At 33.6% G+C, this 25462-nt stretch overlaps 1 protein-coding gene across 1 annotated transcript; it reads right to left on the reverse strand.

The window, feature by feature from the left end:
• Positions 1-9115: 9115 nt before the first annotated feature.
• On the reverse strand, positions 9116-11504 carry LOC142554088 (putative indole-3-acetic acid-amido synthetase GH3.1). Its single transcript, XM_075664718.1, has 3 exons — positions 11064-11504; positions 10861-10962; positions 9116-10747 (listed from the first exon to the last, which is right to left on the reverse strand). Exons 1-3 carry the CDS (start codon positions 11381-11383, stop codon positions 9349-9351), a joined length of 1821 nt encoding a protein of 606 aa, XP_075520833.1. The 5' UTR covers positions 11384-11504; the 3' UTR covers positions 9116-9348.
• Positions 11505-25462: the final 13958 nt, after the last annotated feature.

Raw genomic sequence — 25462 nt, forward strand, 5'->3', positions numbered from 1 at the left:
TATTTTAAAGATGTTTCTTTTTTATATATATAAAAAATAAATTATGATAATATTAGAAGAGCTTTGTTTGGACAGATACTTATAAAACCTTTTAATAAAAGTGTTTTTACAAAATTTTTATAAAATGTTTTAAAGGCTGTTTTAAAAATAAATTTATATTTAGACAATTATTTTATAAAAAATGTGTTTAGAGTTGATAATATCTGTGGTTATTCTAGAAATATTAAAAAATATCTCCCAATTTTTCTTTCAAAACTATATTTGGATAGTAATTTTTTAAATCAAATGTACAAAAATCTTATCCAAACACATATTTTAAGTTTTTTCGTTTATATAACACTAAAAACATTTTTAAAGTACTTGTCCAAACAGATCTCTTGTTTTCTTAAAATCAATTATATTTCATAATATTTAGTCTTTTAGATTAGGTCATTAGGAGTGATAATGGTCATTTGTAATGATGCAATGATACCTATATCCGTTACATGTGACAATTTATATTGTAATATTATACTTTATGAATTTATCGTAGTTAAAGAGAAAATATAGATTTATCATAGAACGTTTAAAACAATTTCATATCGGGGAGGCGATCACCATTCCGGCACACTTTCCCCCTTCCGGCACACTTTCCCGTTCGCCATCGCATCTGGCGGATCATGGTCTGATATGAAAATAGTAAAAACATACACACTTTTTTTTAGAGGGCTGTTATTGTATACCCAAGTATATATGTATGACTAGGAAATATTGCACAAAATGAAGTCTGCAAATTCATCTCTAAAAATCATCGATGATTTATTGTTCATCTGACGTCAAAATCCTAAATTTGAGCTGAGATATCATGTTCGATACTTGATTTTAATAAACATCTCTCTCTGCTGAAAAAAATTAATCTTATCCATATAGACAGAAGCACAGGATGGATACCAAAATTGTTCCCATAATTTGCTTTTCTCGACTCTCTATATTATGAAAAGTATTATCATGCTTGACATTAAGACCTACCAAAATTATTGTGTTTCATAATATGTTAATGGGAATTCGCTATTTAATTTCATAATTATTTGGATTTGGCCTTTTTTTAATTTTGGAAAATTAATTTTAGCAGATCCCTCCCATAGAGAGCTGTGTTTATGACATTTAATTTCAGGATTTAGCATCGTCCTACACTTACAACTATGTGGTTTTTTTACGTTAAACATAAAAAAAAAACAATTAAAAAGATCCGAAACCAAAAAAAATCAGCGTGGTTTAATTTTCACGTGGTTATAGAATCAATTATTTATTAAAAATTAATAAATCTTGATTTTCATCTTTTCACTTTTTGTTTCCAAACACTACTGAATTATGATTTTTCCGTACTCGTTCATACTCTATAAATTTAATCACTTTCTTAAAAACATAATCTATTGCAAAATACTCTTACTGCTGACTATATATATTATGATATAAGTAGATTGTGGAAACTGATGGACTTGCTGTGGTCCAAGTTCCAACGCTTTTCTCAAGGTCGATCCTATTGTCGACATCGTGCAAAGCTGTTGTTCACTATCCATGAAGTTTCAAGAAGCACCGACGGAACCGAAAGTCGTTCCTTCTTTCAAACAAAAAGAGAAGGACGCTGCAACTTAATTATCTATGAAGTTCCTTTTTTTATTATTATTTTAAAAAAACTTATACATTGTGTTATAGAGTCATAGACTTGCCCATCATCATATATATAATATTAAATTTAAGTTGCAGAAGCAATTATTGCTGTTAGACAGGTTCAATTGATCTGACAAAAGTGATTTAATTTTTTTTTTCTATTATTTTAGTGGAACACACTGTCTATCTATTTCCATTTCACATGGTATGTCGGATGCACGATTTGTAAACATGCGTGCGTGTGATTTGGTCACTATTTTCGGTCCACTGAACTCCAATTTTTTGTTGGTAGCTGAAAATTCATAGACAAGTAGTCATTGACGCACAAAGAAATAAAGAAAGAAAATATCTAGACATTGAAATGGAAAGACACAAATGAAATCAGAAATATCAGAATCCTAGTAACATGTTGTCAGTGACTCCTTCGTCCAACATTGTACAAAATTTTAATATACACCCACACGTGAAAAGAAAAGTAGGGATACTTATCCGGAGTCTAGTGCCAATGACACGAGTTGTTTAACATGGATGATGGAAATAGTCTCTTAACTATCTTGAACACCTACAATAAGAGTGTCTATGATCAATGTCATTCCTATATTTCAAAAAGTCATCACAACGAGTTCTTTGTTTGAATTATTTAGCTTCCCGACATTAAATAGATTATCATTTTGCTAACATAAAGCAAGAAATAGACGGTTTGCACAATATTTCTATGATGTGGGCATGCAAGGTGCATCAATGAACCAATTCGTGTGAAAATGACAAAATATATAACTTCTAAAATTCAAACGATAATGAATTACTTACTTGATCATTCGTTCTAGTTTCCTAAGCAAATATAACACCATAAATGAAGAAAACTAAAGAAAAAACTACTGAGAATTGAGAGACAAACTCCTGACATGATTTATATTTTTAATAAAATGTTAGAATATACAAAATATTAACATATAACAAAAGAATGTAGCTGAAATCTGAAAGAAAATGACCTGAACTACAGACATCTGGAATGGAAACTATGAAAACGCTTGACTAAAGTTATGAAATTTTTGCAAGGAGTTTGCTAGAATTTGTGCGACTGATTCATGACTAATATGTCTTGATTATTTTGAACTAGCAAGCACTTGATTGATTCATGAGCTGCAGAAAAATACAATTTAAGAGGCATTCTATACCTGGATGACATAAGAACAAGAGAATTGGATAGATATCTCTTGATCATATCAAAATCCTTCTGATGTGACTTTTCCCCTTTGAACTCCCCACTGTATTTAAGTTTAAAAACTGTGAGAACTCCTTGCTTTTCCCTGCAAGGTTAGAAATAAAACACCTCATGTAATTTTATTGCCCAAGAAAGTGATGTAACTGTTTCTTATTCTTGGGTGGATTCGTCTCCATAATAGCATTGGCTTTGTTTTTATCTACATCGACTCTTCTTTGGTAAACTAGAAATCCCAAGAAGTTCCCTGCTTTCACACCAAAGGCGCATTTCAACGGATTTAACTTCAATTCATGTTGTTTCATCCTTTGGAAACTCTTCCTCAAATGCTCGATGTGATCGACAGCTTGCTTAGATTCACAATGATATCGTCTATATATACTTCAATATGATGTATTATCATATCGTGAAATATTGAATTCATAACTCTTTTATACATGACACCCACATTTTTCAGCCCGAATGGAATAACAAGCCATTCAAACTTACCAACAGCTCATGGACATCTAAATTTGTCTTAGATGTATCTACCGCTGCTATCTTGATCTGATTATAACCCTAGAATCCATCCATGAAGGATAAAAACTCATGTTTAGCTACTGAATCGATCAACATATCAAATATATGCATCACATAGACATTCTTGTGAGTTGCACAGTTCAAATCTCGAAAGTTGATGTATATTATGATCTTGCCTTTATTTTTCATGACTAGCACAATGTTCGAAAGCTATTCATTATATCTGATTGGTTTTATAAACTTGGCATTTAACAGTTTCTCAACTTCTTATTTTACTTTGAATTCGACTTCTTTTTAACATGTGACGAGTAGGTTGTTAAAATGGTTTGAAATTCTATTTGATTGGGAGTTGGTGTTCGACCAATCCCCTGTCTAATCCTGGCATGTCATCATAATCTCATGCAAAACAATCTTTGTACTCCCTCAATAACCTAACCAAATCTTACTTCATCCCTTCTTCCAGTAACATAATTATGTATACCGCTTTATGATCATCAAGCTCCCCCAAGTTGATTTTTTAACAGATCTTGTACCTCATGTTGGCCATATTCCATTTAATATGGTGTCATCAACAACTCATCAACTTGGAGTCCATCTTCTTCATATTCTTCCTCTTGGACAACCTCAGTTCCATAGGTGGTCTATGCTTCCTCCTCTTCTGGTTTGTTCAGTACTTGGTGCACATGTACATTCCACATAAAGGCTACATGTATCTCTTTTTTCTTTTGGTTGAACTCAATCATCAATTTCTTTGATCAATGGATTAATAATCGGCCTAGGAGGCACGATAACAGTAGGCTTGAGGATTCTTTCCAACATCAAGATTGGAGTTTGTTGGAACATTTCATGTTCGCAATCTTAATTTTGATGTTAACAAAACTTGTTTGTTTGTTTTTAATAATCTACCTTAGTGCGCAGATAGTTGAAACTGAAATAATCAATTACGAGCCAAAACTGAAGCTGTCGAAGACGCCAACTGAAAGCATCAACTGATCAACCAAACTATACCAGTTCAACTGATGTGTTGTAAATGAGTTCAACTGATTGTTCAGTTGATAAGTGGTTCAGCAGGAGAACCTCAGAAGCCCAGCCAACCGAAGGAGTGTTCAACTGATGAAGAGCCCAACTGAGATCAGTTCAACTGTACAAGAGTGAAATCAGTTCAACTGACGAGTCAACTGATTTCACCAGCCCAACTGAAGTCCAGTTCAACTGACCAGTTGAGAACATCAGTTAGGAGCAATCAGTTGCAGATCAAGACAAGTTGAACTAAGTGGAATACGGCTGTGTGCAAAGGTACAATAACTTTTGTCCAGTCAAAGGACAATAATAGACGTTGCATCAGAGCTTAAAGACAAAAGTGTTCCAGAAAGAAAAAGACAAATTTCAAGGAACAGATTCAAAATGCAACGGATACAATAATTGATTCTCACTGTACGATCAAATTTCGCGCCTATAAAAAGAAGGTGAAGATCAGTGAAGATATACACAATACGAGAGAAAAGAGAAGGGCACGCTTCAAAGTCATATCAGCTGAAGAGAGAAGCATTCAGCCCAGTCGATGGAACACTTAAACGTGTTATCAGCTTTAGATTAGAAGCATTTTTCCCTCAGTGTGTGAGAACACTTTCGGGTAGTTATCAGAGATCAATTCTCACACACACACACATCACCACTCAAATACAGTCTTGCACAAAGATGTTAAACTTGTGTATGTAGTCTTTCTCACATAGACATTAAAGAAGTGTTGACTAGAAGGTGCTGCCTTCAGTCTAGTCTAAGAGTTCAGTTTAGGCAGTAGTGTAAGTCCTAGATGGGTGGGATTGTACAAGTATTTTGTATCAATCAAAGTCTTCTAGTAAATCCTACCCGAGGTGGTAGAAGGGGTGACGTAGGAGCAGTTGAAGTCTCCGAACATCCATAAACATATCTTGTGTTATTTCTGTTTAACTGCTTGTTTTTGTTCTTAACTGATTTGATCAGTTCAGCTGATATCGTCCATAACTGAATTGATATAAGCCAGAACTGATCCCTAGCTATTTCCAGTCATTCAGTTACACAGGATATAAAATATTTCAGTGTTTCTTAACGAAGGATTATTTCGAGTGTTTTCCGCTTGGTTCTATACCAAACTCGATCTAATTCATCGATGTATACATTTTTATAACACGAGCTATTACAGCTCTTGGAGAATATTTTGTTTGAAGCACCTCAAGGTGCTCTGCACACGATCCTTCAGAGTTGGTGTTTGTATGTATAGCGGACTCCCTCTCTTACTCTTGCCACAAACTTTAATGAGACTAAAATCCTCATTGTAGTATTTGGCTTCAACTGCACTTGCACTGGCTTGAAAAGATTGTCCATTAACTTCTACAATTTCAACTCATCACATTTCCAAAATAATAGTAGTTGGTGCATCAAGGATGGGATGTACTAGTTCGCATGGATCCAATCTTTACCTAACATTGCTTGGAAGTTGACAAATAAATTTACTATAAAAAATGCGTAAAAAGACGATATACTCCCCAAAATAACATCCATGGAGAATACCCCAAAGGCCTTGGTGGTTTGCCATGTAAATGTAGCCACATAAACTTTTGTGGGGATTAAGACTTCTTTAATTTTGCCCAAACTTCCTAACATCCTCACAGGTAAGACTTTCATTGCGGAGGCATTGTCAATTAACATACTAGACCATGATTTTCCATTCACGTGGAGTTTGATTTATAATGGTCTTATGTGCTTGGTTATAGCTTGTGTAGGTTTCTCGAGTGTCGCTTGTTTGGGCTTGTTTGGGTGATATTCTTTGATAATCACTCCTGAAATTCCCTCGGGAATTTGTTTGTATGATCTTATTTTTGCATTTATTCTTTAAGCACCAGCTCCCCACTCCCATCTTCCATAATTTTAAACTTCTCTGATTGTATCACCACTCATGTGGCACGATCCACTGTGAGGTGAAACTTTCTCACACAAAATTTGATTGTTTTTCTCTGATCTTCTTCTTCACTTAAAAAATCATCGTCGTCGTCCACTAACTTATCTTCAGTAGTTGATCTGCCAAACTTGGACTCAATCTTTGCTTGATCCTCAATGACTGGAATATCAAGTGTGGGTCCATTTTCAAAATAATCCGACTTCTCATTTTTTGCAGCAGCTCTTTCTCTCAACAAACTTTTTTATACGGTCTTAGTGAGTGGCCAATGGAACTTTTTGTGTCGAGCCACTCTCCAGGACTCGTTAAAATTGTTTCTGGCAGGAAGGATGTACCTGATCTTTGCTCTCATGCTCTCAAAAGTCTTTCTTACTTCATTTACATGTCGATCTTTATCGTGATCAACTGATTTTTTTCCTGATTTCCATCTTTTGCCATTCAATTCCGTATATGTTTCTCTTACCCGAGTATTTTAAGGGCTGATGGTGAGATGACTCCTCTTTGAACCACTGATTCTCATGCACTTGTCTCTCAAGAAAATGTTGGCTCCTCGGCCTGGAGGCCGGTAGCAGACCCACCAACATTTCTGGATAATAGCCACTGAACTGGTCTCGACCAATCAAAACTATATTTTTCAGTAGATCAAACATTTGGCTTCTTGAGATCCATCATTTCTTAATTTTTATATTTGTCACTGCAAATCTTCAACATCTTTTCTCATTAAGAAGATTCTTCAAATCTGTCATGTTTTCATTGATTGAAGCTGCTGGGGGAAATGGATCATTATCCACTATCATGGACTCTTATTTGTCGGAAACTTCAAAACTCCCTTTTAAATTCTATCCTAAAAAAATATTTTTAAAAGCTCAACAAGACTTAGTAACATGATTATATGAGTTGTGGTACTTACAATATTCACGTCGTTTCATCTCATTTGGATGACATTATGTGATCATGTGAAAAATGATAAATTTATCTTTTACCAGAAAATCAAAAATATCATCAGTCTTCGATACATCAAAAGTGTACTACACATCTTTGGGGAGTTGTGTGCTATTCTTCTTATTTGGTTCAGCCATTTTCTTTTTGGACGAAAAGACAGTACATGAAACACTTGATCAGATCTCAACCAAATTAGCATCCTCCACTTCTTGATAATAGGACCCCATATTTTATTCTTTTTGTATAACTCATCACTCAACAATTCCTCATGTTTTTTTTTTAAAAAAAAAGAAAAACAATTCCTCGTGTTCAGCAACTTTCGCAACCAACTCAAAAAATATTTGAAGTCCCGCCTTGGAATTTCTTCCTCAATCCGAAATTCAGACTTTTTTGTACCATTTTCACAAATTCGATCTCATGTAAGAACTCTGCAGATTCTCCTTTCTTTTGACTGATTCTGGATAAATCGGCAATACATACCTCTTGTTCAATTATGTAGAATTGAGTGTGAAACTTTTTTCCATCACTAAATTCATGGGGAGTGAGGCATACCAAGCAAATTCGATTACTGTGAGAAAATTTGGAAATAATCGCAATTTTAACTGTTGAAGTTTTCCAAGTTGGACAGTTTCCCTAACCATCTCTGGATCAATTACATGGATGTTCTGAGCTGGAATAGATGTTGATAAAAATGTTTTCCTGAGTTTGGAAACCTACATTGAAACCAACATTACATCCTGGAAAACCCCACGCACTCCTTGATAATCCATGTGTGTCATGTCATCATAAGCTCCTGGTTGGTACAGAGAGTTTGTCACGTTGTACACTTGAATAACAAGTCGTTTTGAACCTAGGCGACGAGGATTACCAGCCTTTAAATTTCCTATTTCCTAGTCAAGTTCAATGAATTGGTTGCTTCTCTGGTTCTTTTTTTTCACTTGTGTCATGCTCTTTATGGGTTGACTGATTTGGTTTAACCAGGACTGTCTTCAAGCAATTATCAGATATCACTTTAGACATTGCTTGTGATATTTCTTCTACTTTCATTGGAGTCAACTCTTCCACCAAACAATTTGAAATGTGAGTATATACCTCTAGAATACGACCTGGATGGAATTCCAACTCCCTGATCAGCTGGTTTGTAGAGACTCTCTATCCAGTTGATTGACGTTTTCCTTCCTTCTTGACCGTATATTTGGGTCCCACTGGGCGTGACAAAAATTGTTTGCACAATATTTCTATGATATGGGCGTGCTAGGGGCAGTAATGCACCAAGATGTGTGAAAATGATAAAATATCCAACTTCTAAATTTCAAACGAGAATGAATTCATAACTTGATCGTTCGTTCTAATCTTCTAAGTAAATATAAATGCATCAACGAAGAAAACTAAAGAAAAACTAACGAAAATTGAGAGAGAAACTCACGACATGATTTATATTTTCAATAAAATGTAGAAATTTTCAAAATAGTAACATATAACAAAAGAATGTTTCTGAAATCTGAAAGAAACTGACTTGAACTACTGAAATCTGGAATGAAAGCTATGAAAACACTTGATTAAGGCTGTGAAATTTGCGGAGAGAGTTTGCTAGAATTTGTGCAATGTGTGATTTATTTTTCTCTTTTGTCGATGAGTTCCTTTCTCTGCAAACTGCTAGATGGTTTTTTCGCTCTTCCCCCGAGTCACGATCTGTCCATTTTTTTTTCTGATCTACTCGGAACACTTTAAATTGATGTGCTTCTTCTAATTTGTTTGTCAATATAAATATATGGAGTTGGAAATTAATCGGACTTAGACAACTAATAGGATTTGCACCATTTTAACCAAACATAGGCCAACAGAAATTGGGAAATAACCAACCGATCACATAATAAGATGAGTTACTTTAAAGAAACTACAAAAAGAAGAAAAAGACCAGTTCACTGAACAAAGCCATATTCATACGATGTACGACATCCTTTTCACAGGTTAACTGAACCAAACACAAGCCTAACTTTTAGACGTCGCTTTCTACTTTACACTGTACCTGATTACATAAATAACAAAAATGAAATTAAACAACAAAATAAGGAACCTTTCACTGACTTTTCTTGGTCGGACGTCGTTCTGGGGTCCAATGGAGCAATGATGGGCTAAAATGTGTTGACACTACTCTTGAGTCTAGGAGTTCCATTATTGGTGTGAAAGTCACACACCTTGGCACCTTGTATTGGTTTATGGAAGCTCCCCTGGAAATGGCATAGTCCATCAGCTCCTCGAAGGTTCCGTTTTTCACGACTCGGATCTCGAGCGGGCCGATGGAGTTGTCGGCTACACGGCACTGGCGGTACACGGAGTTTAGTGACTCCTCCATGGCTAGGCAGCATTGGCGCAGGACGTGGTGTGTGGGGGAGTTGGCTGAGTCCTTTGCTAGCAACTCCCAATATATCACGTAATGTCCGGGGATCGAGTTTGTGTCAGCATAGCTCGTGTACTCAACCACGGACGTGTTGAATTCACGCAACAACTGCGATGCGTTAGCCACGGCAGATTGAAGCTCGGCCTCGTCGGTCTTGTCCGAGTCGATGCTGAGTAGCACATTCTTTCGCCTCACGAAGTAGAATTGAGGGGCGGAGTTGTGGAAACCGGTGACACGGAGGATGTCGCCTACTCGGTATCGGTATAGGCCGGCGTAGGTTGTGATCACCAGTTCATATTCCTTGCCAATTTCTAGATCGGCAAGATCTACAAGTTTGGGAGGCGAGGAGCCAAGGGAAGAACCGGTCGGGTTCGAGCTCAGCTCGTTCGGCAAGAACTCGAAGTAGGCCATGTTCGGCATTATGGTGTAGGAAACTTCCGACGGATTGCTCATGGGATTGAGATTGAGCCCGAAATAACACTCGGAAGACGCGTACATTGTGCAGGCCTTGGGCAATCCACCGCTGTAGTAATCAAGAGTTGGGATATATTGAGCCATCGCGCCGGTAACAATCACATCAAGATACTTGGTATTTGGCCAAATCCTGGCAATAATCCTTTCCCAATTATCCTCGCCGCACTCCTTGCAAATAAAGTCAGCCAAACATGGGTCGGGTCTCAGGATCCGGGCCATGCATTCACTGATCGAAGCGTCGGTCACTTTCGGGTTGAGAGTCCCCGTTCGGATATCCCTGGCCAATTGCTGCCAGTTCAGCTGGAGGAACCGGATGGCCCTGAGAAGCCCTGACGCGAACACCGCACCGACACGGAGGACTTGCTCCCTCTCGTAAAGGCCGCAAAGCATTTGAGTGTACATGCTTTGAAACGAGTCGGGGCAAAGGATGGCCTCGTTCGGGCTCGTGTACACGTTGTACGGGTCGTAGGACCGTCTCTTGAATTGGTCGCTTTTGTAGTAGCTGGTGAGTACGGGTCGCGCCACAAGCCCGCCGGGAGTCTTGGTCTCAGATTTTATGAACAAGAAATATAAACCTTTCCCTTTGTCCAGTTCCCGAACGTAACTGTTCCATACAAGTCACCAAAACCCATTATCATAAAACGAGATTTCGAGCCAATAATTAATTTTGATGTCAAATAAAAAAAATCTTTTTCAGGAAAAGATTATTGTACTTACAGGTTCATAACAGGCATGAGAAGACTGTAAAGAAGCTGGCGACGATCCAGTTCTTCTTGAATTGTGGGCATGAGTTTTCTTTCACCAGCTGAAGTTCCCGAGCTGAAAAACAATAAAAAGAAAAATTCAGTTTCTTCGTCAAAAGTAGCATAACTCGACATCAGCAGTTATAATCACAGCCTATAGTTGACAATAACAACTACCTGGTGAGGAATTCAGAGATGGGGTGAGCAGACAGAATCGGAGAGCGATCGCCATCAGCAATTCTTTGAATCAGCGGCTGGAGATCCTCATACGTAACCACCGGGACTATCGATTTGAAAGTCTCCCGATCGATGGCTCCGCCAAGCTTGTACCCGTTCAAATACTCAGTGTGGGCATTTCGGGCCAGGATTTCGGCCAAGACATTCTCCTGGACCGAATCTGCGTTTCGGGTCATTTCCTCGATGAACTGAAGGGCTTTGGCGTCCTTCTCGCAGGCCGGAGGGCCTAGCGGAGATGATAAGATCAAATCAACCGCCATTTCTGCTAGCAGATTAAGAAATTTTCCTGGTTGTTGAAGAAATTTTGCTATTTGTTTAATGTTTGGGAGAGAGTAGGGAGAAGGATGATGGAGGAATATTTGGAAGAAGGTGGTGAGAAGAGGATGGGGCGTTTGGGGTATATATAGTGGCGGGAAGGAGAGAGGCTCGGAGTGACACGTCACTTGCCATGTGTGGAGTGTTCTAAATACTTTGAATTTCTTGTCATGTTGGGGAGTAAATGAAATTATGGAAATACTATATTTCTTTATATTTAAATTTTTATTATAATTGTGATTGGTTTTGTATTATAATGTATAAATGAGTTGATATATTAGGATATGAATGAAATTTATATAGAGTATACATGAAAATGTTTATCCAATAATATATCTTATTATATTGTAATACAATACATGTCCACTAGTTTCAAATAGATGTGAAAATGGGTTATAAAGAATTTCAGCAAATTCTTATAGTAATTTAAGTTATCCATTTTCGTAAAATTATGACTCTTCAAGTATAGTAGTTGAGAGAAATAATATTTAAGATGAATAAATGAAATTAGAATTTTAAAATGAGTAGGTCTCTTGTGAGACAGTCTCACGAATCTTTATCTGTGAGATGAGTCAACCTTACTGATATTCACAATAAAAAGTAACACTCTTAGCATAAAAAGTAATAATCTGTCATGGATGAACCAAATAAGATATATGTCTCACAAAATACGACATGTTAGACCGTCTCACACAAGTTTTTACCATTTAAAATACACTCAAACTAATTTAATATTGAGTATGTATCGTGATATGATCTTAAAATTTATTATTAATAAGACAGATCAAACTTGACCATATTTACAATAAAAAAATAATTTTAAAATAAAAAATATTTTTCATGAGTAATCTAAATAGAATATTCGTATCCAAAATTGATATGTAAAATCGCTCAGTGTTTAATATTAAGACTTTGTAAGTACTCTTCTGAATATATTATCTAATATTTATAAAAACAATAAGGCTTTGTTTGTTACGTGTGATAGGATGAGTAAATGATTAATAATTAGAGTATTAAAAAATAAGATATATGGATTAATAGTATGGTGAGATAAATAACATGGTGTTTGGTATGATTTTAAAATGATGGATTAATTTTTTGTAAATTTTATTGTAAATATGCATTTACTTTAATAATTAAAATAGCAATAATATTTTGAATGTTAATGTTGAATAAAGTTTTAGTAATAATTACAATATTATTTTTTTTCTTAAAATAATTATAAATATTCTTAAAATAATTTGATAGATATTTAAATATTTATAATTAATAATTAAAATAGTAATAATATTTTGAATATTAATTTTAATGTTAAATAAAGTTTAGTGATATTATAATATTATTGTTTTTTTAAATAATTATAAATATTTTTAAAATAATTAAATAGATAATTAAATATTTATAATTATAATTTATGTTTATTAAAATTAATTTAAATATATTTATTAGAAATATATTTGAAAATATTATGGTAATTATTAAACACAATAAATTAGAATTTAATGAATATTTATTTTCATAAGAGGTAAGAGGATAAAAATATAATTTGTGGTGTACTGATAACTTATCTCACTTAATTTGTTAGATTAATAATTAAATAATTAATCATAAAATTAGATCTTAAACCGGGTCAAAATGATTATTAATATATCTTAAAAATTTAACCAAACATTAGATAAGTATGTGATTATTCATCTATTCTTATTTAATCACATCAACCAAACTCACCTCAATGGAACTAATTCTACTTTTCTCTAAATTATATTATATATACAAAATATTGTTACAGCTATGGGTGCTTTGATTCTAAGGCTGCGTTTGGTTTGGAGGATAAGATAATGAAATGATTAAGAGAGAAATGATAAAAAAAATGATTGAAGTAGAAATATAATATATAATGATAAAATAATATTATGTTTGGTATGATGGATAAGAATGTGATAATTAATAATTTTTTGATGAATTGACAAAATTGTCCTTCTACTTGTGTGTCGGCGGGGGGCGGCGGTGGTTGGCCGGTCGGAAGCGTCGGCGGCCGGCCGGAAGCGGCGGCGGCGGTAGGCCGGAAGTGGCGGCGGCGGTCGGCCGAGAAGTGGCGGCGGTCGGCTAGAGTGGCGGTGGAGGTCGGTCGGAAGGGGCGGCGGCGGTCGGCCGGCGGCAGGGGTTGGCGGTGGGCGGTCGGTGGAAGGAAGTGGTGCTGAGTTTGGATTTAGGAGAAGGGTAAAATTGGAAAAATAAGATGGATTAAGAGTGGGATAAATAATTCAGGGGGTGAGGAGGTATTATTTTAACTTACCTAATATAACATAATCATTCATAGGAAGAATAGACTTGATTAAATAATCACCCATACCAAACATATGATTAGATGAGTTAAAAAAATAAATTCACCTAATCAGCCCTTCGAAACGCCCCGTGAGAAGAAAGTCTCCTTGTCTGACGCGCGAAGAGAGGGGCAATGTCGTAAATATGGTGACGTAGGGCTAAGGAAGGGGGGACGAGGTGGGGCCCTGACACGTCCGAAATTCTGTGCAGCGGGGTGCAGGTGGGACCATGGGGCCACGTCATCGTCCCGAGTCAGGGTATAGGCATGGACTGTGGCTGGCGTCAGCCAACCAAGCGGCTTATTTCCGGTAAAGATGTTGGTCCACGACAGCGACTGGGTGGCTTTGGGGTCGGCAGATTGCACTGTTGCAAACAAGCTACATGCCATGGGGGAGTCACATACACCACGTAACGCACAGCATATGTTGCTTCATGTGCATGGAGAAAGATTTTATTTATATATAAAAAAAAAAAATTGGTGTTCAAAATGAAATAAAATCTCTGCTTTAAGGGATACCACGTGAGTGGTTTCGTCTCGGATAATAATTGGATTTTATCGAGAGAGCGATCGAAATATAATATTTCAGATGTTGTATGATATAAAAATCTTGAATTACGATGTTTGCATTAAATATGTGGTTCGATAACATGACGGAAATGCTACCATAGATATCGAACCTAAATTTGTGTTCGGATTCTATGAGCTGCAATTATGGAGAGCAAAAAACTATATAAGTTAATGAAGATGATCGAAATTTGGTGTTTGTTCATTGTTTTATGGTTTAAAATATCTTAGTTACATTAATATTATAACATATTTTTGGGTAAAAAGCAACCACTCAATTCTATAGATTTTTTAATTAGGAAATGCATCTATTTTGGCTCACTGTAATATTTGAAATCGGTATGCTGTTGACTAAAATTTTGCTTCAAACTTAGATATTATGTAAATATGTGTTCCAAATTTCATATCAATCTAAGATATGATTAACTGGTGACAAATCAAGCAGGGATGAAGGGGAGGCTGTGTTTCCTTCGATCCGAAAATTTTAAATTTTTATTAATAATTTTTCGAAGCTTAAGTTTTAGTTACGTTTACATTTTTGAGTTAAAATTAACTAACCATGCCAAATTTAAGATGCAATTACTCGAGTTCGTCTTGGTGATTATATATCGACCCCTGATTAGTTTATTTCGACTTGATTAAAGTGGTAATAATTAACCAATTAAGATAAACACAAGATATTAAATACCACACATTTCCTCCCGGACACTGCCTATATATGATAGAACAAGGGATACTGTTTTCATCCATTTGTGATATTTTCTAAAACCCTAAACGTAGGGCATATCCTTTTGTTTACAACCACAACCACTTGCATTGATTATGTAGATACATCCATTTTAACCAACTTTACATACATACATATATATATATATATATATATAATTTTGAAATGATGAGCGGTCATCATGAGTATTTATATGAGCATCGAATGAAGTGACGCCTTCCTATTGAATGTACAAGCCGTCACCTCATCGGTGTTCATTATGTGTCCATGTTTACTGACAAATTCTTTCAATGTTCTGCTACCTCAGTGACGTTAATACGATAAATTATGTTGTTTATTTAACACAATGGAGATTATTCGAATATATATAATTCAATGAAAAAAATTTGTGTGAGACAGTCTCATGGGTCGTATTTGTCAGACGGGTCTGTTATTTAGGTAATTCATGAAAAAATATTATTTTTATGCTAAGAGTATTACTTTTTATTGTGAATATTAGTAGGGTTGACCCGTCTCACAGATAAAGATTCGTGAGATCGTTTCAGAAGAGACATACTCTAATTCAATATGTTGAGGAATGGTTATTTAACTATTATATAATCAAGACTACTAAGTCAAACGAAAATATATGTTTCTCTGACAGAAAATAAATTATAATATATGATGCTTCAATTAAAATTTTGGATCGGTTACTTACAAAATTAAATCCTGCTTGTCTATATTCACAATATATCTAGAAATCCAAATTGAGATTGTGGCTATTATTTGATTTTTTTAAAAAAATTCATAATCTAGGGGTGTGGGCTCGAGCTCGAACTCGGAACTCTAATTCGAACATGATGGAATGGATTCTTGTCTCGCATATCTAGGTTTTCTAGTATATTAGTTTTAATATTTGATAAAACGACAAACGTTTGATCAAACTATATTTTTTTAAGAAAATATAAATTTATATTCAAAATATAAATATTTCATCATTTTTTGTCGAAAATTGACGAGGCATAAGTCCATTCTATACACTGGCCTAATTTCTCAACCTGAAATAACATAAACATTAAGGTTTCATTTCGATCAATTAATATATTTAGGTAGATCTCAAATCCATCGTATTCTTTTGGCCTAAAAAGAACAATTAATTTGAAATCCATATTTTAATTCGGGTTCAATGTATTTTTTTAATCAAATTTGTATTTCACTTCTTAAATATGTTATTTCAAATCCATAGATTATAAATATTTTTATTAAATTCAACTTATCGAAAGTGCAATCTAAATATTTAGACTTGTAACTTTTTGAAATATGTTTTTTCTTAAAAAAAAAAAATCAACGATGGATTGAAGCTATGAATATTTTTTCTGCTTTCACTTATTTTAGTTCAATAGCTTTTATTTTTTTATTTTAATAAAATTTATTTTATTTTTATTGTGTGTTTTAAATGCTTTTTTTAATTATTTTAAGAATCATTAGATTTTATTTATTTAATTATGATATTATGAAAAAATATATCGATTAATTCTCTAAAGGAGTACCTCTCCCTAAGTAAATAATATGACACACATGTTGTGTGAGTCTCATTATTTTCTGATTAATTAATAATCCACGCGAGAAACTTGCTCCGTAGCAAATATTTTTAATACGTCTCACAAAATTGATTCGTAAGACCGTCTCACGTAAATTTTTGTGATTAATAAATTATCTGAAATTTGAATAATGACTTTTGTTTATGTACAACTTGCGTAACTAAATAAGACCTGATTATTTTAATTAACAACCGTCTTAATAATGCAACCTAGGGAACAAAATTACGACATGTATGTATATATTATTTTAGTTATCCAACGAATAAAATTTAATTTAATTCTACTTAAACATCTGTTGCATAAAGTTCCAAAACCAACATTAACGAAGTCAAATTACATATAGTAAAATATGGCTTCTCCACCTTGAAAACGACAATAAATTATCAAAGGGTGCGTTCTTTAAAAAAATTGTATAAAATTTATCTTAAAAAATTCGGTTTTCAATGGAGCTTACAACAATAAAATAAAATAAAACCGTGTATAAGTTGTTTCATAGCTTTATAAGTTATGAGATACTTATATATTGGTGTAGGACCGAGTGCTTAATTACCGCTTTACCAAAAACTATAGCTGGTGGTAATGGTGCAACTCAAATATTTTAAACCGCACAGCAGCTCAAGCACCACGGTTCGATCGCTCTACCAAGCAAGGACAATTATTGCACCCAATGGAATCGAACCCGTAACCTTGGCTCTGATACCAATTGTAGGACCGAGTGCTTATCGCTTTACCAAAAGCTGTAGCTGGTGGTAATGGTGCAACTCAAAATTTTTAAACCGCACAGCAGCTCAAGCACTACGGTTCGATAGTTCTACCAAGCAAGGACAATTATTACACCGGTAACAAAAGTATTTAATACTGCTACAGTGAGGATAAAAAGCATAAGCCTTTTCAGTCAATGATACAAATGCATCGAGTATATAAAATATGACCGTTGAAATAATCGTTATAGATGTTAGAGTCATCGAGAGCACATCGACATTATTTAAAAATACACAAAGTTTTTATACACGTGAAATCGTCTTTCAAAAGACATACTTTACAAATATATAGTGAAACTTGTACACTTTAATCAACATTATCATCACAACAATCAATGGATATGTATATCATCACATTGGATAATTGCTTGACTGCTTACGTTTGAGTCTTCGGGGATTATCACGAATACATGTTGCGTGAAAAAATAAAAAGTAGTGAAGTTTATCACATAAGGACCGCAAATGGGAAGATAACAGAAGAGCTTTATTTGTATGGAGGAACGATCAAAATGTGTAGCACCAGCTAATATTTTTTATAAACCGACAATTAATATTTCCCCTTATAATTAATATCAGAATTAAAGTCATGTTAGATCAAGAATTTGATACATTTTGATGTTTAACAAAATAATATTGTGACAAAACTGACGTAAGAGAAACTGATACAGCTGGTACGGTTAAACAAAACTGCTATCGGTTTACCAAACATCAGAATCAGTCTATGCCGAATCTCTAAACTGACCACAACAGTGTACGAGTCAAGACTGATCATAACAATGTACGAACAGTCAAAAAAGCGTTGACATGGACTAAACAACCAACAAACATTTTTGATTGAACGTGTCTATTTTTGAAAGTATAAATAGAATAGGAGTTGACTTCAAGAATAATTCATCATTCTATGATATGATTAAGTATTCAAAATCCTTGATAAACCTGAGCGAAACCGAATCAGTTTTGCACACTCTTGAAAGAATTTTATTTGATCATTTAAGGATCATTTCGTGCTAAGTTAGTATCATTTTGTATTACTTGTGTATAGCAGCTTGTAGACTGTCTATTAATCAATATGAGATACTAAGAGTTTTAGTTTGACAATCTTGTAATGTAAAAACAATTAGCACAACAACATGACTAATTTGAGGGAGAGTATCAAGCTCAATGCTTGTATCATCTACAAAAAAACTCATATGAAACCATCTCATTCTTTAATTTTGTGAGACAGATCTCATATCTTACTCGACTCATGAAAAAATATTACTTTTATGTCAAAAATATTAATTTTTGTTTTAGATATAGATCGAATCGAACTGTCTCACGGATAAGTTTGAAAATATCTTATCGAAGTGTGCATTTAATGCTTGGTGTTCTAACATAATTAATCAGGCTTTATTTGGCTTGAATTTTGTCAATGATTTGCCAAAATTTCAAAGTAAACTCATTTGTTTGAAATGGTGACTTCTAATTGTAGATATCGCGTGTTGTTCAGTAAAATTTAAAATTATCCTCTATTCTTGTTTGGTCTTTTTCAATTAAATATTTTAAATTTAATTTGCAAAAAATCATTTAAAAATTTATTTGATTGGGGCTATATTTCGTATATATGAATCTTGTGGAGGAAGTGGTCCTAGAAAATCAAAATAAAAATATTTTAAAAACGTATCCCGTAATGCACGTAATATATAGTATATACTTTCTTGAATCGTATCAAATACTTCCTTATTTTGGCAGAAAATTTTTAAGATTATACTCTATTTTCAGTTCATAAGTTTACAAGTCAAAAGGTAATTGTCGATTTTAGGTAGTGTTTGGTTGGGATTTTTATTAAATATCTAAATCATCATTATTATGATTTTAAAATAAGCTTAAAATAAGCATATACGAAATTATTTTATTTTATTTTAGAATTTTATATAACGAACATGATTTTAAAAGGGCCTTCATCGAATTAACATATGCCTATATGCAGTTGAGTAGGTCTCTTGTAAGACGGTCTCACGAATCTTTATGTGTGAGACATGTCAACTTTATCGATATTCACAATAAAAATTAATAGTCTTATCATAAAAAGTAATATTTTTTCATGGATAACCCAAATAAGAGATCTGTTTCACAAAATACGACTCGTGAGACCGTATCACACAAGTTTTTATCTATGCAGTTATTTAATTTTTTTTGCTGAATATTTAAATTTTGAGTTCAAGTAGGAAACTGTATATAAGTTTTAATTTTAAAAAGAAAAAACAGATTAAAAATAGCATTAATTCTTTATTCCGTTGAAATTTTGCCCCATAAATAATTTAGAGTGATTATTAATGTCATATTTTCTTGAAAATCTAAAGATAAATTTATACACAACAAATATCTTTTTATCCGTTTACCTTTTTTTTAAAATTAATTTCTACCTATTAAATATCTTATGAAAAGTATTACATAAGAAGTTGACAGATAATTTAGTTATCTGGAAAAGAAAACAACAAAATCTGAAGGAAATTGATCGTTGAATTATATTTTGGGACCGCATGTATATTTTTTAGATGAATCAAAATCCAAGTTGAATGTGTCACTTTCATTACCACTTGTATTTGATGTTTGAAAATTTAAATTACAACGATAAAAGTTCTTATCCCTTCTGAAATTTCATAATACAAGAAATACATTACACTCGTACGTTGTTATATCATTAATAATTTTTTTTTGTCCATTAACTTGTTTTTCGTTTCGATCCACTAAGTTTTGAAATTTTGATTTTGATACATTAACTTTTAATTTTCAGGTATTTTGGTTCAATTGTTCATTTGACACCTAAAAATACTGACGTGTTATCAAAAATTGATGACATATCCAATGTCGTGTCAAAAATTTGGCCAAAATAGACAAAATCTAAAAGTTAATGTACTAAAATCAAATTACAAAAATTTAATGCACCAAAACAAAAAATTAAAAAGTTACTAGTTTTCGTATATCAATGTCCACACAGATTGTATAGGTTAGGAATAATTTTTTCGAGGATATAGGTTAGGAATTGGGTATATTGTAAACAATAGCGGAGCCAGGAATATGGCTCTATTCGAGCTAGAATTTTAAACTATATATATTTTTAATATTTTAAATTTATCTATCCGAATTAATATCAAATTAATCCAAATTTTACATATAATTTTTTTAAAAAAAATGGGTCACCTGGACTTTAATGTGGCTCCGCCACTGGTTGTAAAGATACTTTCTCTATTTCATTCCTTGTAAAAAATTGGAATTGGTTTCTATCCGAGGTTGAGCAGTAATTACAGTCATTGTCTCAATTTTTCGAGGTGGAACCAAACATGAAGACCACGTATTTAAGTTAATTATCATAATTGGATTCTGCAGTACGTCATACCCGCATTGTGATATCTCATTAACCAATTTGATAAACCACAAACATGAGGATTTTTATGGATGTTCGAGACTTAAACTTCTACGTCACCTTTTTTCCGTTTAGGAAGGTTTTCATTAAAAGACTTTGGTTTTACAACATTTTGTAACAACCTTAAGTTGAAACTCTTAGTGATAACTTTACAACTCTGCTGTTTAAGAATCTTTGATTCACTAAATACTTATAAACAAAACCAGCAGATAGCTTGTAACAAATTGAGTTGGTGAAATAGCACAATGATGATCCTTAGAAGATCTGATATGAACTGTTGAGCGTATGCTTATTGAACTACTTGAAAATGTATAGCTTTTAGAGTGCTCAAAGATTTTTAAAATGCAAATAAGATAATACGCGAGTTTGAGAGCAAGAATGTAAGTGCATTCTTTGAACCGAATTTGAATCTATATATAGTTGAAAAGTACGATCGAATATGCTTTTCAATGATCATTTGTACCAATTTCCGATATAATGACATTGTCTCTCAAAATCGTATACTGCAATAAATGTAATTTAATGTTCCATTTGTTTTTTCATCTTTAACTTGAATAGCTTTTGAAAAGTAACTTGACTTTATGCTTACTATAAAACTTTCTGTCAGAAGTTGGTGGAGATACTATAATCTTATACCAAAATAGGTGGTTTTAGAACGGTTAGAAAACAAGTATACACTTTACATATTTCTGACCGGCCGTTGGATAGTAACAGTCTACATTGCTTAATTAAAAGCTTGTTCCAGTCATAACTTTAACTTCTCTGTAGCTTGAAAATATTAAATAACTTGAGCGGTCTGACTTCTTCATCAACAATCAGAAACCTAAAATTACAAAACAATGTAATGGCTGGTTTCCTGTAATTACTCAAAGCTGTTATTTTTTCAATCACAAAAAATTAAGGTAAATAAATATTCTAATAGTTTTTTCATTTTTTGTGATGAAAAACCAAGTTGCAAATCTATACAAGATATTACATGAAAGCGATTCAAATGAGATATACAAGATATTTCATGTAGCTATTTATGTTTGTTTCTTGCTGAACCAGGATATCAATCTGTCTATCAAGAATTGACATGAACTGTCGGTGCTCTTCCGATCTATCATGCAACCTATACAATATGCATTTGAATATCCAATGATGTTAAAACTTAAGTATTTGGGATAACAAATACCTCCACATTGAGTGCCTTTAAGATATTTAAGTATGCGTTTAGCTTAAATATAATGTGATTGCACGAGCACACAGATAAACCACAAACATGATATCTGGCTGGCTGGCTATCAGATATAGAAGTGATCATATCAATTTTCTATACATTGTGATGTCTACTAATATTCCCCGTTAATCTTTCTAGCTTGATTGAAGAGTTCACTGTGGTGGTGGCAATAACACAATTATCTATGCCAAATTTTTTAAGTAGATCTTTTGTGTACTTGGTCTGACTGATGAAAATGTCATTTTCCAATTGTTTGACTTGTAACCTGAGAAAGAATATGAATTCTCCCATCATGCCATTTCAAATTTTTTCTATATCAGGTTGGAAAATTTTCACAAATTTGGGGTTAGTGGAGCAAAAAATGATGTTATCACCTTATATATATGTGTGTACAACGCATGATCAACTTTAATAAATTTAAATAGAGACTTGTCTATTGTCTCAATTATAAAATCATGGTCAATTTTGAACTTAGAAGATGTATCATACCATGCACGAGGAGCTTGTTTTATGCAATACAAAGCCTTATCTAGTTTGTACACATAGCTGGAGTTAATGTTATTTAAAAAATCCTGGAGGATGTTCAACATAAACTTCCTCATTTAATAGGATTTTAAGAAATGCTTACTTAACATGAATTTGATTTATCTTAAAGTCCTTAAATGTTTAATATGCTAGAAATATATTAATGGCATCAAGTCTGGCAACATGAGCAAATGATTAATCAAAATCAATTTTTATTTCTGTCTATAGCCTTGAGCCACAAGTCTAGACTTATTTATTATGACTGATCCACTTTCTTTTATTTTATTTTTAAATACCCATCTTATTCCAATTACATGTTCATTAGCCGGTCGAGAAACTAGGTGTCATACTTTGTTTCTCTCAAACTGATTGAGTTCCTCTTATATAACATCTATCTCGTTAGAATCTCTTAAGGCTTCATCTGCCTTCTTAGGTTCAAGTTAGGAAACAAATGCAACATGCAAGAACTCATATATCATTTGCTTTCTTAGAGGAGCGGTTGGGTTACCAATGACTAGCTCGAGTGGATGATTCTTATTATATCAGAGACTTGGTCCAAACAGATTGAGATATGGCTATTGAACCATTGTATCTTCATTGGTTTCAACATCATATTCCACTTGATGAATTTTTGGTTGGTGCATTTCCACCGACTCATTTTTTAGGACGGCTTGATCTTGTGCAATTTCTTCATGGATGGCTGGATTCTCTTCGGGATTTGTTATACCCATTCTTCTCAAATACATCTCATGATCAATGCTAAATTCAAGGTTAGTAGCATCCAATCTATTACTTAAATCATGCACATTGCTACTATTATTACCATGACAGATAAATGATTCACCAAATATTACATGCACAGATTCTTCAACGATCAAAGTTCTATAATTATAGATTCTATAAGATTTACTGACCACTGAATAGCCTAAAAAACACCATTGTCAGATATAGCATCAAAAGTTTATAAGTGTGTTTTTACCATTATTTTCAATGAAGCGCTTTCAACCGAAAATGTGAAAGTATGAAACTTCAGGTTGTTTGCCTTTTCAGATCTCATAGGGAGTCTTTTCATGTTTTTTGTTAATAATTGATATGTTCTGTATATAATATGCAACGTTGACAGCTTCTGTCCAAAACCTTCGAGAGATACCAGATTCAACTAATATGATTCGAGCCACTTTTTTTAGTGTTCTGTTTCTGTTCTTAGCAATACCATTTTGTTGAGGTGATCTAACGACTAAACGCACATGCTTGATGCTATTTTTATCCAGATAGGCTGGAAGGAGTCTATTGATAAATTCAGTGCTTCTATCACTCCTCGTTTTTCTACTACTGAGGCTTTCTTATTTTGAAATCGTTTGAGAATCTCTATAAGCTGGGCAACGGTCTGATCTTTTGAACTGAGCAATATCACACAAGTATATCTAGAAAAATCATTAATAATTATCCGAGTGTACTTCTTTCCCCAGGGTTCATCACATGAATATGACCAAATAGATCCATATGGAGAAATTCCAAACATCGATATGTTGAGATACTTTATTTATTCTTGAAAATTGATATGATATGTCTACCTAACTGACATACATAACAAACTTTATTTTTGGTAAAATCAATCTTAGGCAACCCTGATACCATATTTTGTTTTCTGGGATCGACCATAGATTTGAAATTTAGATGGATAAGTCGTTTATACCAAAACCAGTTCTTATTAACAATGATAAACAATAAAGCATGTAGTAGCACTTAGGTTATTATCATTCCAACTAACTTTATAAGTATTTTTTTCTATTAAATCGGTTAGCATGATATCACCATTTGTAAATTTGACAGTGTAAGTGTGCTTTTAAAAATCAACAGAATAATCATTGTCACATAACTGAATTAACCTAACAAAGATTTTCAACATAATAACACATCTTTGATGATTACATTGCTGTGGATAATCTTATTCTTACCCACGGGCTTACGCTTGGAATTATCGCCGAATGTGATTCTTGGTCATTTGTAATCAATCAATTCTGATATCACCTTGATGTCACCGGTCATGTGCTTTGAACACCCACTGTCCAAGAAGCAGATAGATTCTTTAAGAATATTCTCTTTTTGTACCTACAATCATCAAGATAAGAACTTGGTACCCAAGACTAGTTGGGTCCTAAATGGATTAACCCTTTCGGTACCCACATTTGAATTATCCGAATATATTTTCCATTATATGTTCCCGATGTTGTGCAGCTGTGTGCAGAAACATGTGATTTGTGTTGTGTTCTCTCTCACTAAATGTTGTTTAGGTCGTCCATCATTAACTTCCAATTTGTATTTCTTTTGAACCCGTCGACAATTGTGGTATTGGTTTGATTTTTCCTTCACAGAGTAATGTTCAGTTGGACTTGGCTTTTTGCAATATCATTTCAAGCTGTTGTGACCGGCTTGATTTTGTATTCCCTTTATCCATGGGAACTCTCCAGTTCAATGTAACACAAGCCACAATCCCTTCCTTTGTTCTCCATATTTATATTTTGGCTGGGATGAACTTCAGACTAGTCATATTCATATATTGTGCTACACCTGACAAAGTTTACCATTTTAGACTTGTCATTTGTTATACACGATTGAGTTTTACCTTAGAAATACTACACTCATTATTGTCAATCCCTAGCCTAGATGGGTTTTTCAATTCACCCATATGTTCTATGGAAGTAGAAGAGTTGTTCCAAGAGTTGACTAGGAGTTTCAACCATTTGTTTTCATTCGACGTTTCTTGAAACACTCTCCGTATATCATCATTCTCAGCTGCTAATAGATTAAGTTTTACTTTCAGACCGTCAACCTCCTTTCGGAGCAAACAACTAGAATTGGTTAACTTATCTTTCAAACTTTTGCTTCTTGGCTTTAAAGAATAATCGTGAGTCT

Source organism: Primulina tabacum, chromosome 8 (assembly GCF_025594145.1).
Source record: "Primulina tabacum isolate GXHZ01 chromosome 8, ASM2559414v2, whole genome shotgun sequence".
In the NCBI taxonomy this organism is placed as follows: Eukaryota; Viridiplantae; Streptophyta; class Magnoliopsida; order Lamiales; family Gesneriaceae; genus Primulina; species Primulina tabacum.

Excerpts from the sequence above, each read along its gene's own strand:
- LOC142554088 (XM_075664718.1), bottom strand. The coding sequence starts at position 11,383 with ATGGCGGTTGATTTGATCTTATCATCTCCGCTAGGCCCTCCGGCCTGC. Across the intron at positions 10,963-11,063 it reads ATCTCTGAATTCCTCACCAG|CTCGGGAACTTCAGCTGGTG; the intron begins GTAGTTGTTATT and ends ATTGTTTTTCAG. Across the intron at positions 10,748-10,860 it reads CTCATGCCTGTTATGAACCT|TTACGTTCGGGAACTGGACA; the intron begins GTAAGTACAATA and ends TGTATGGAACAG.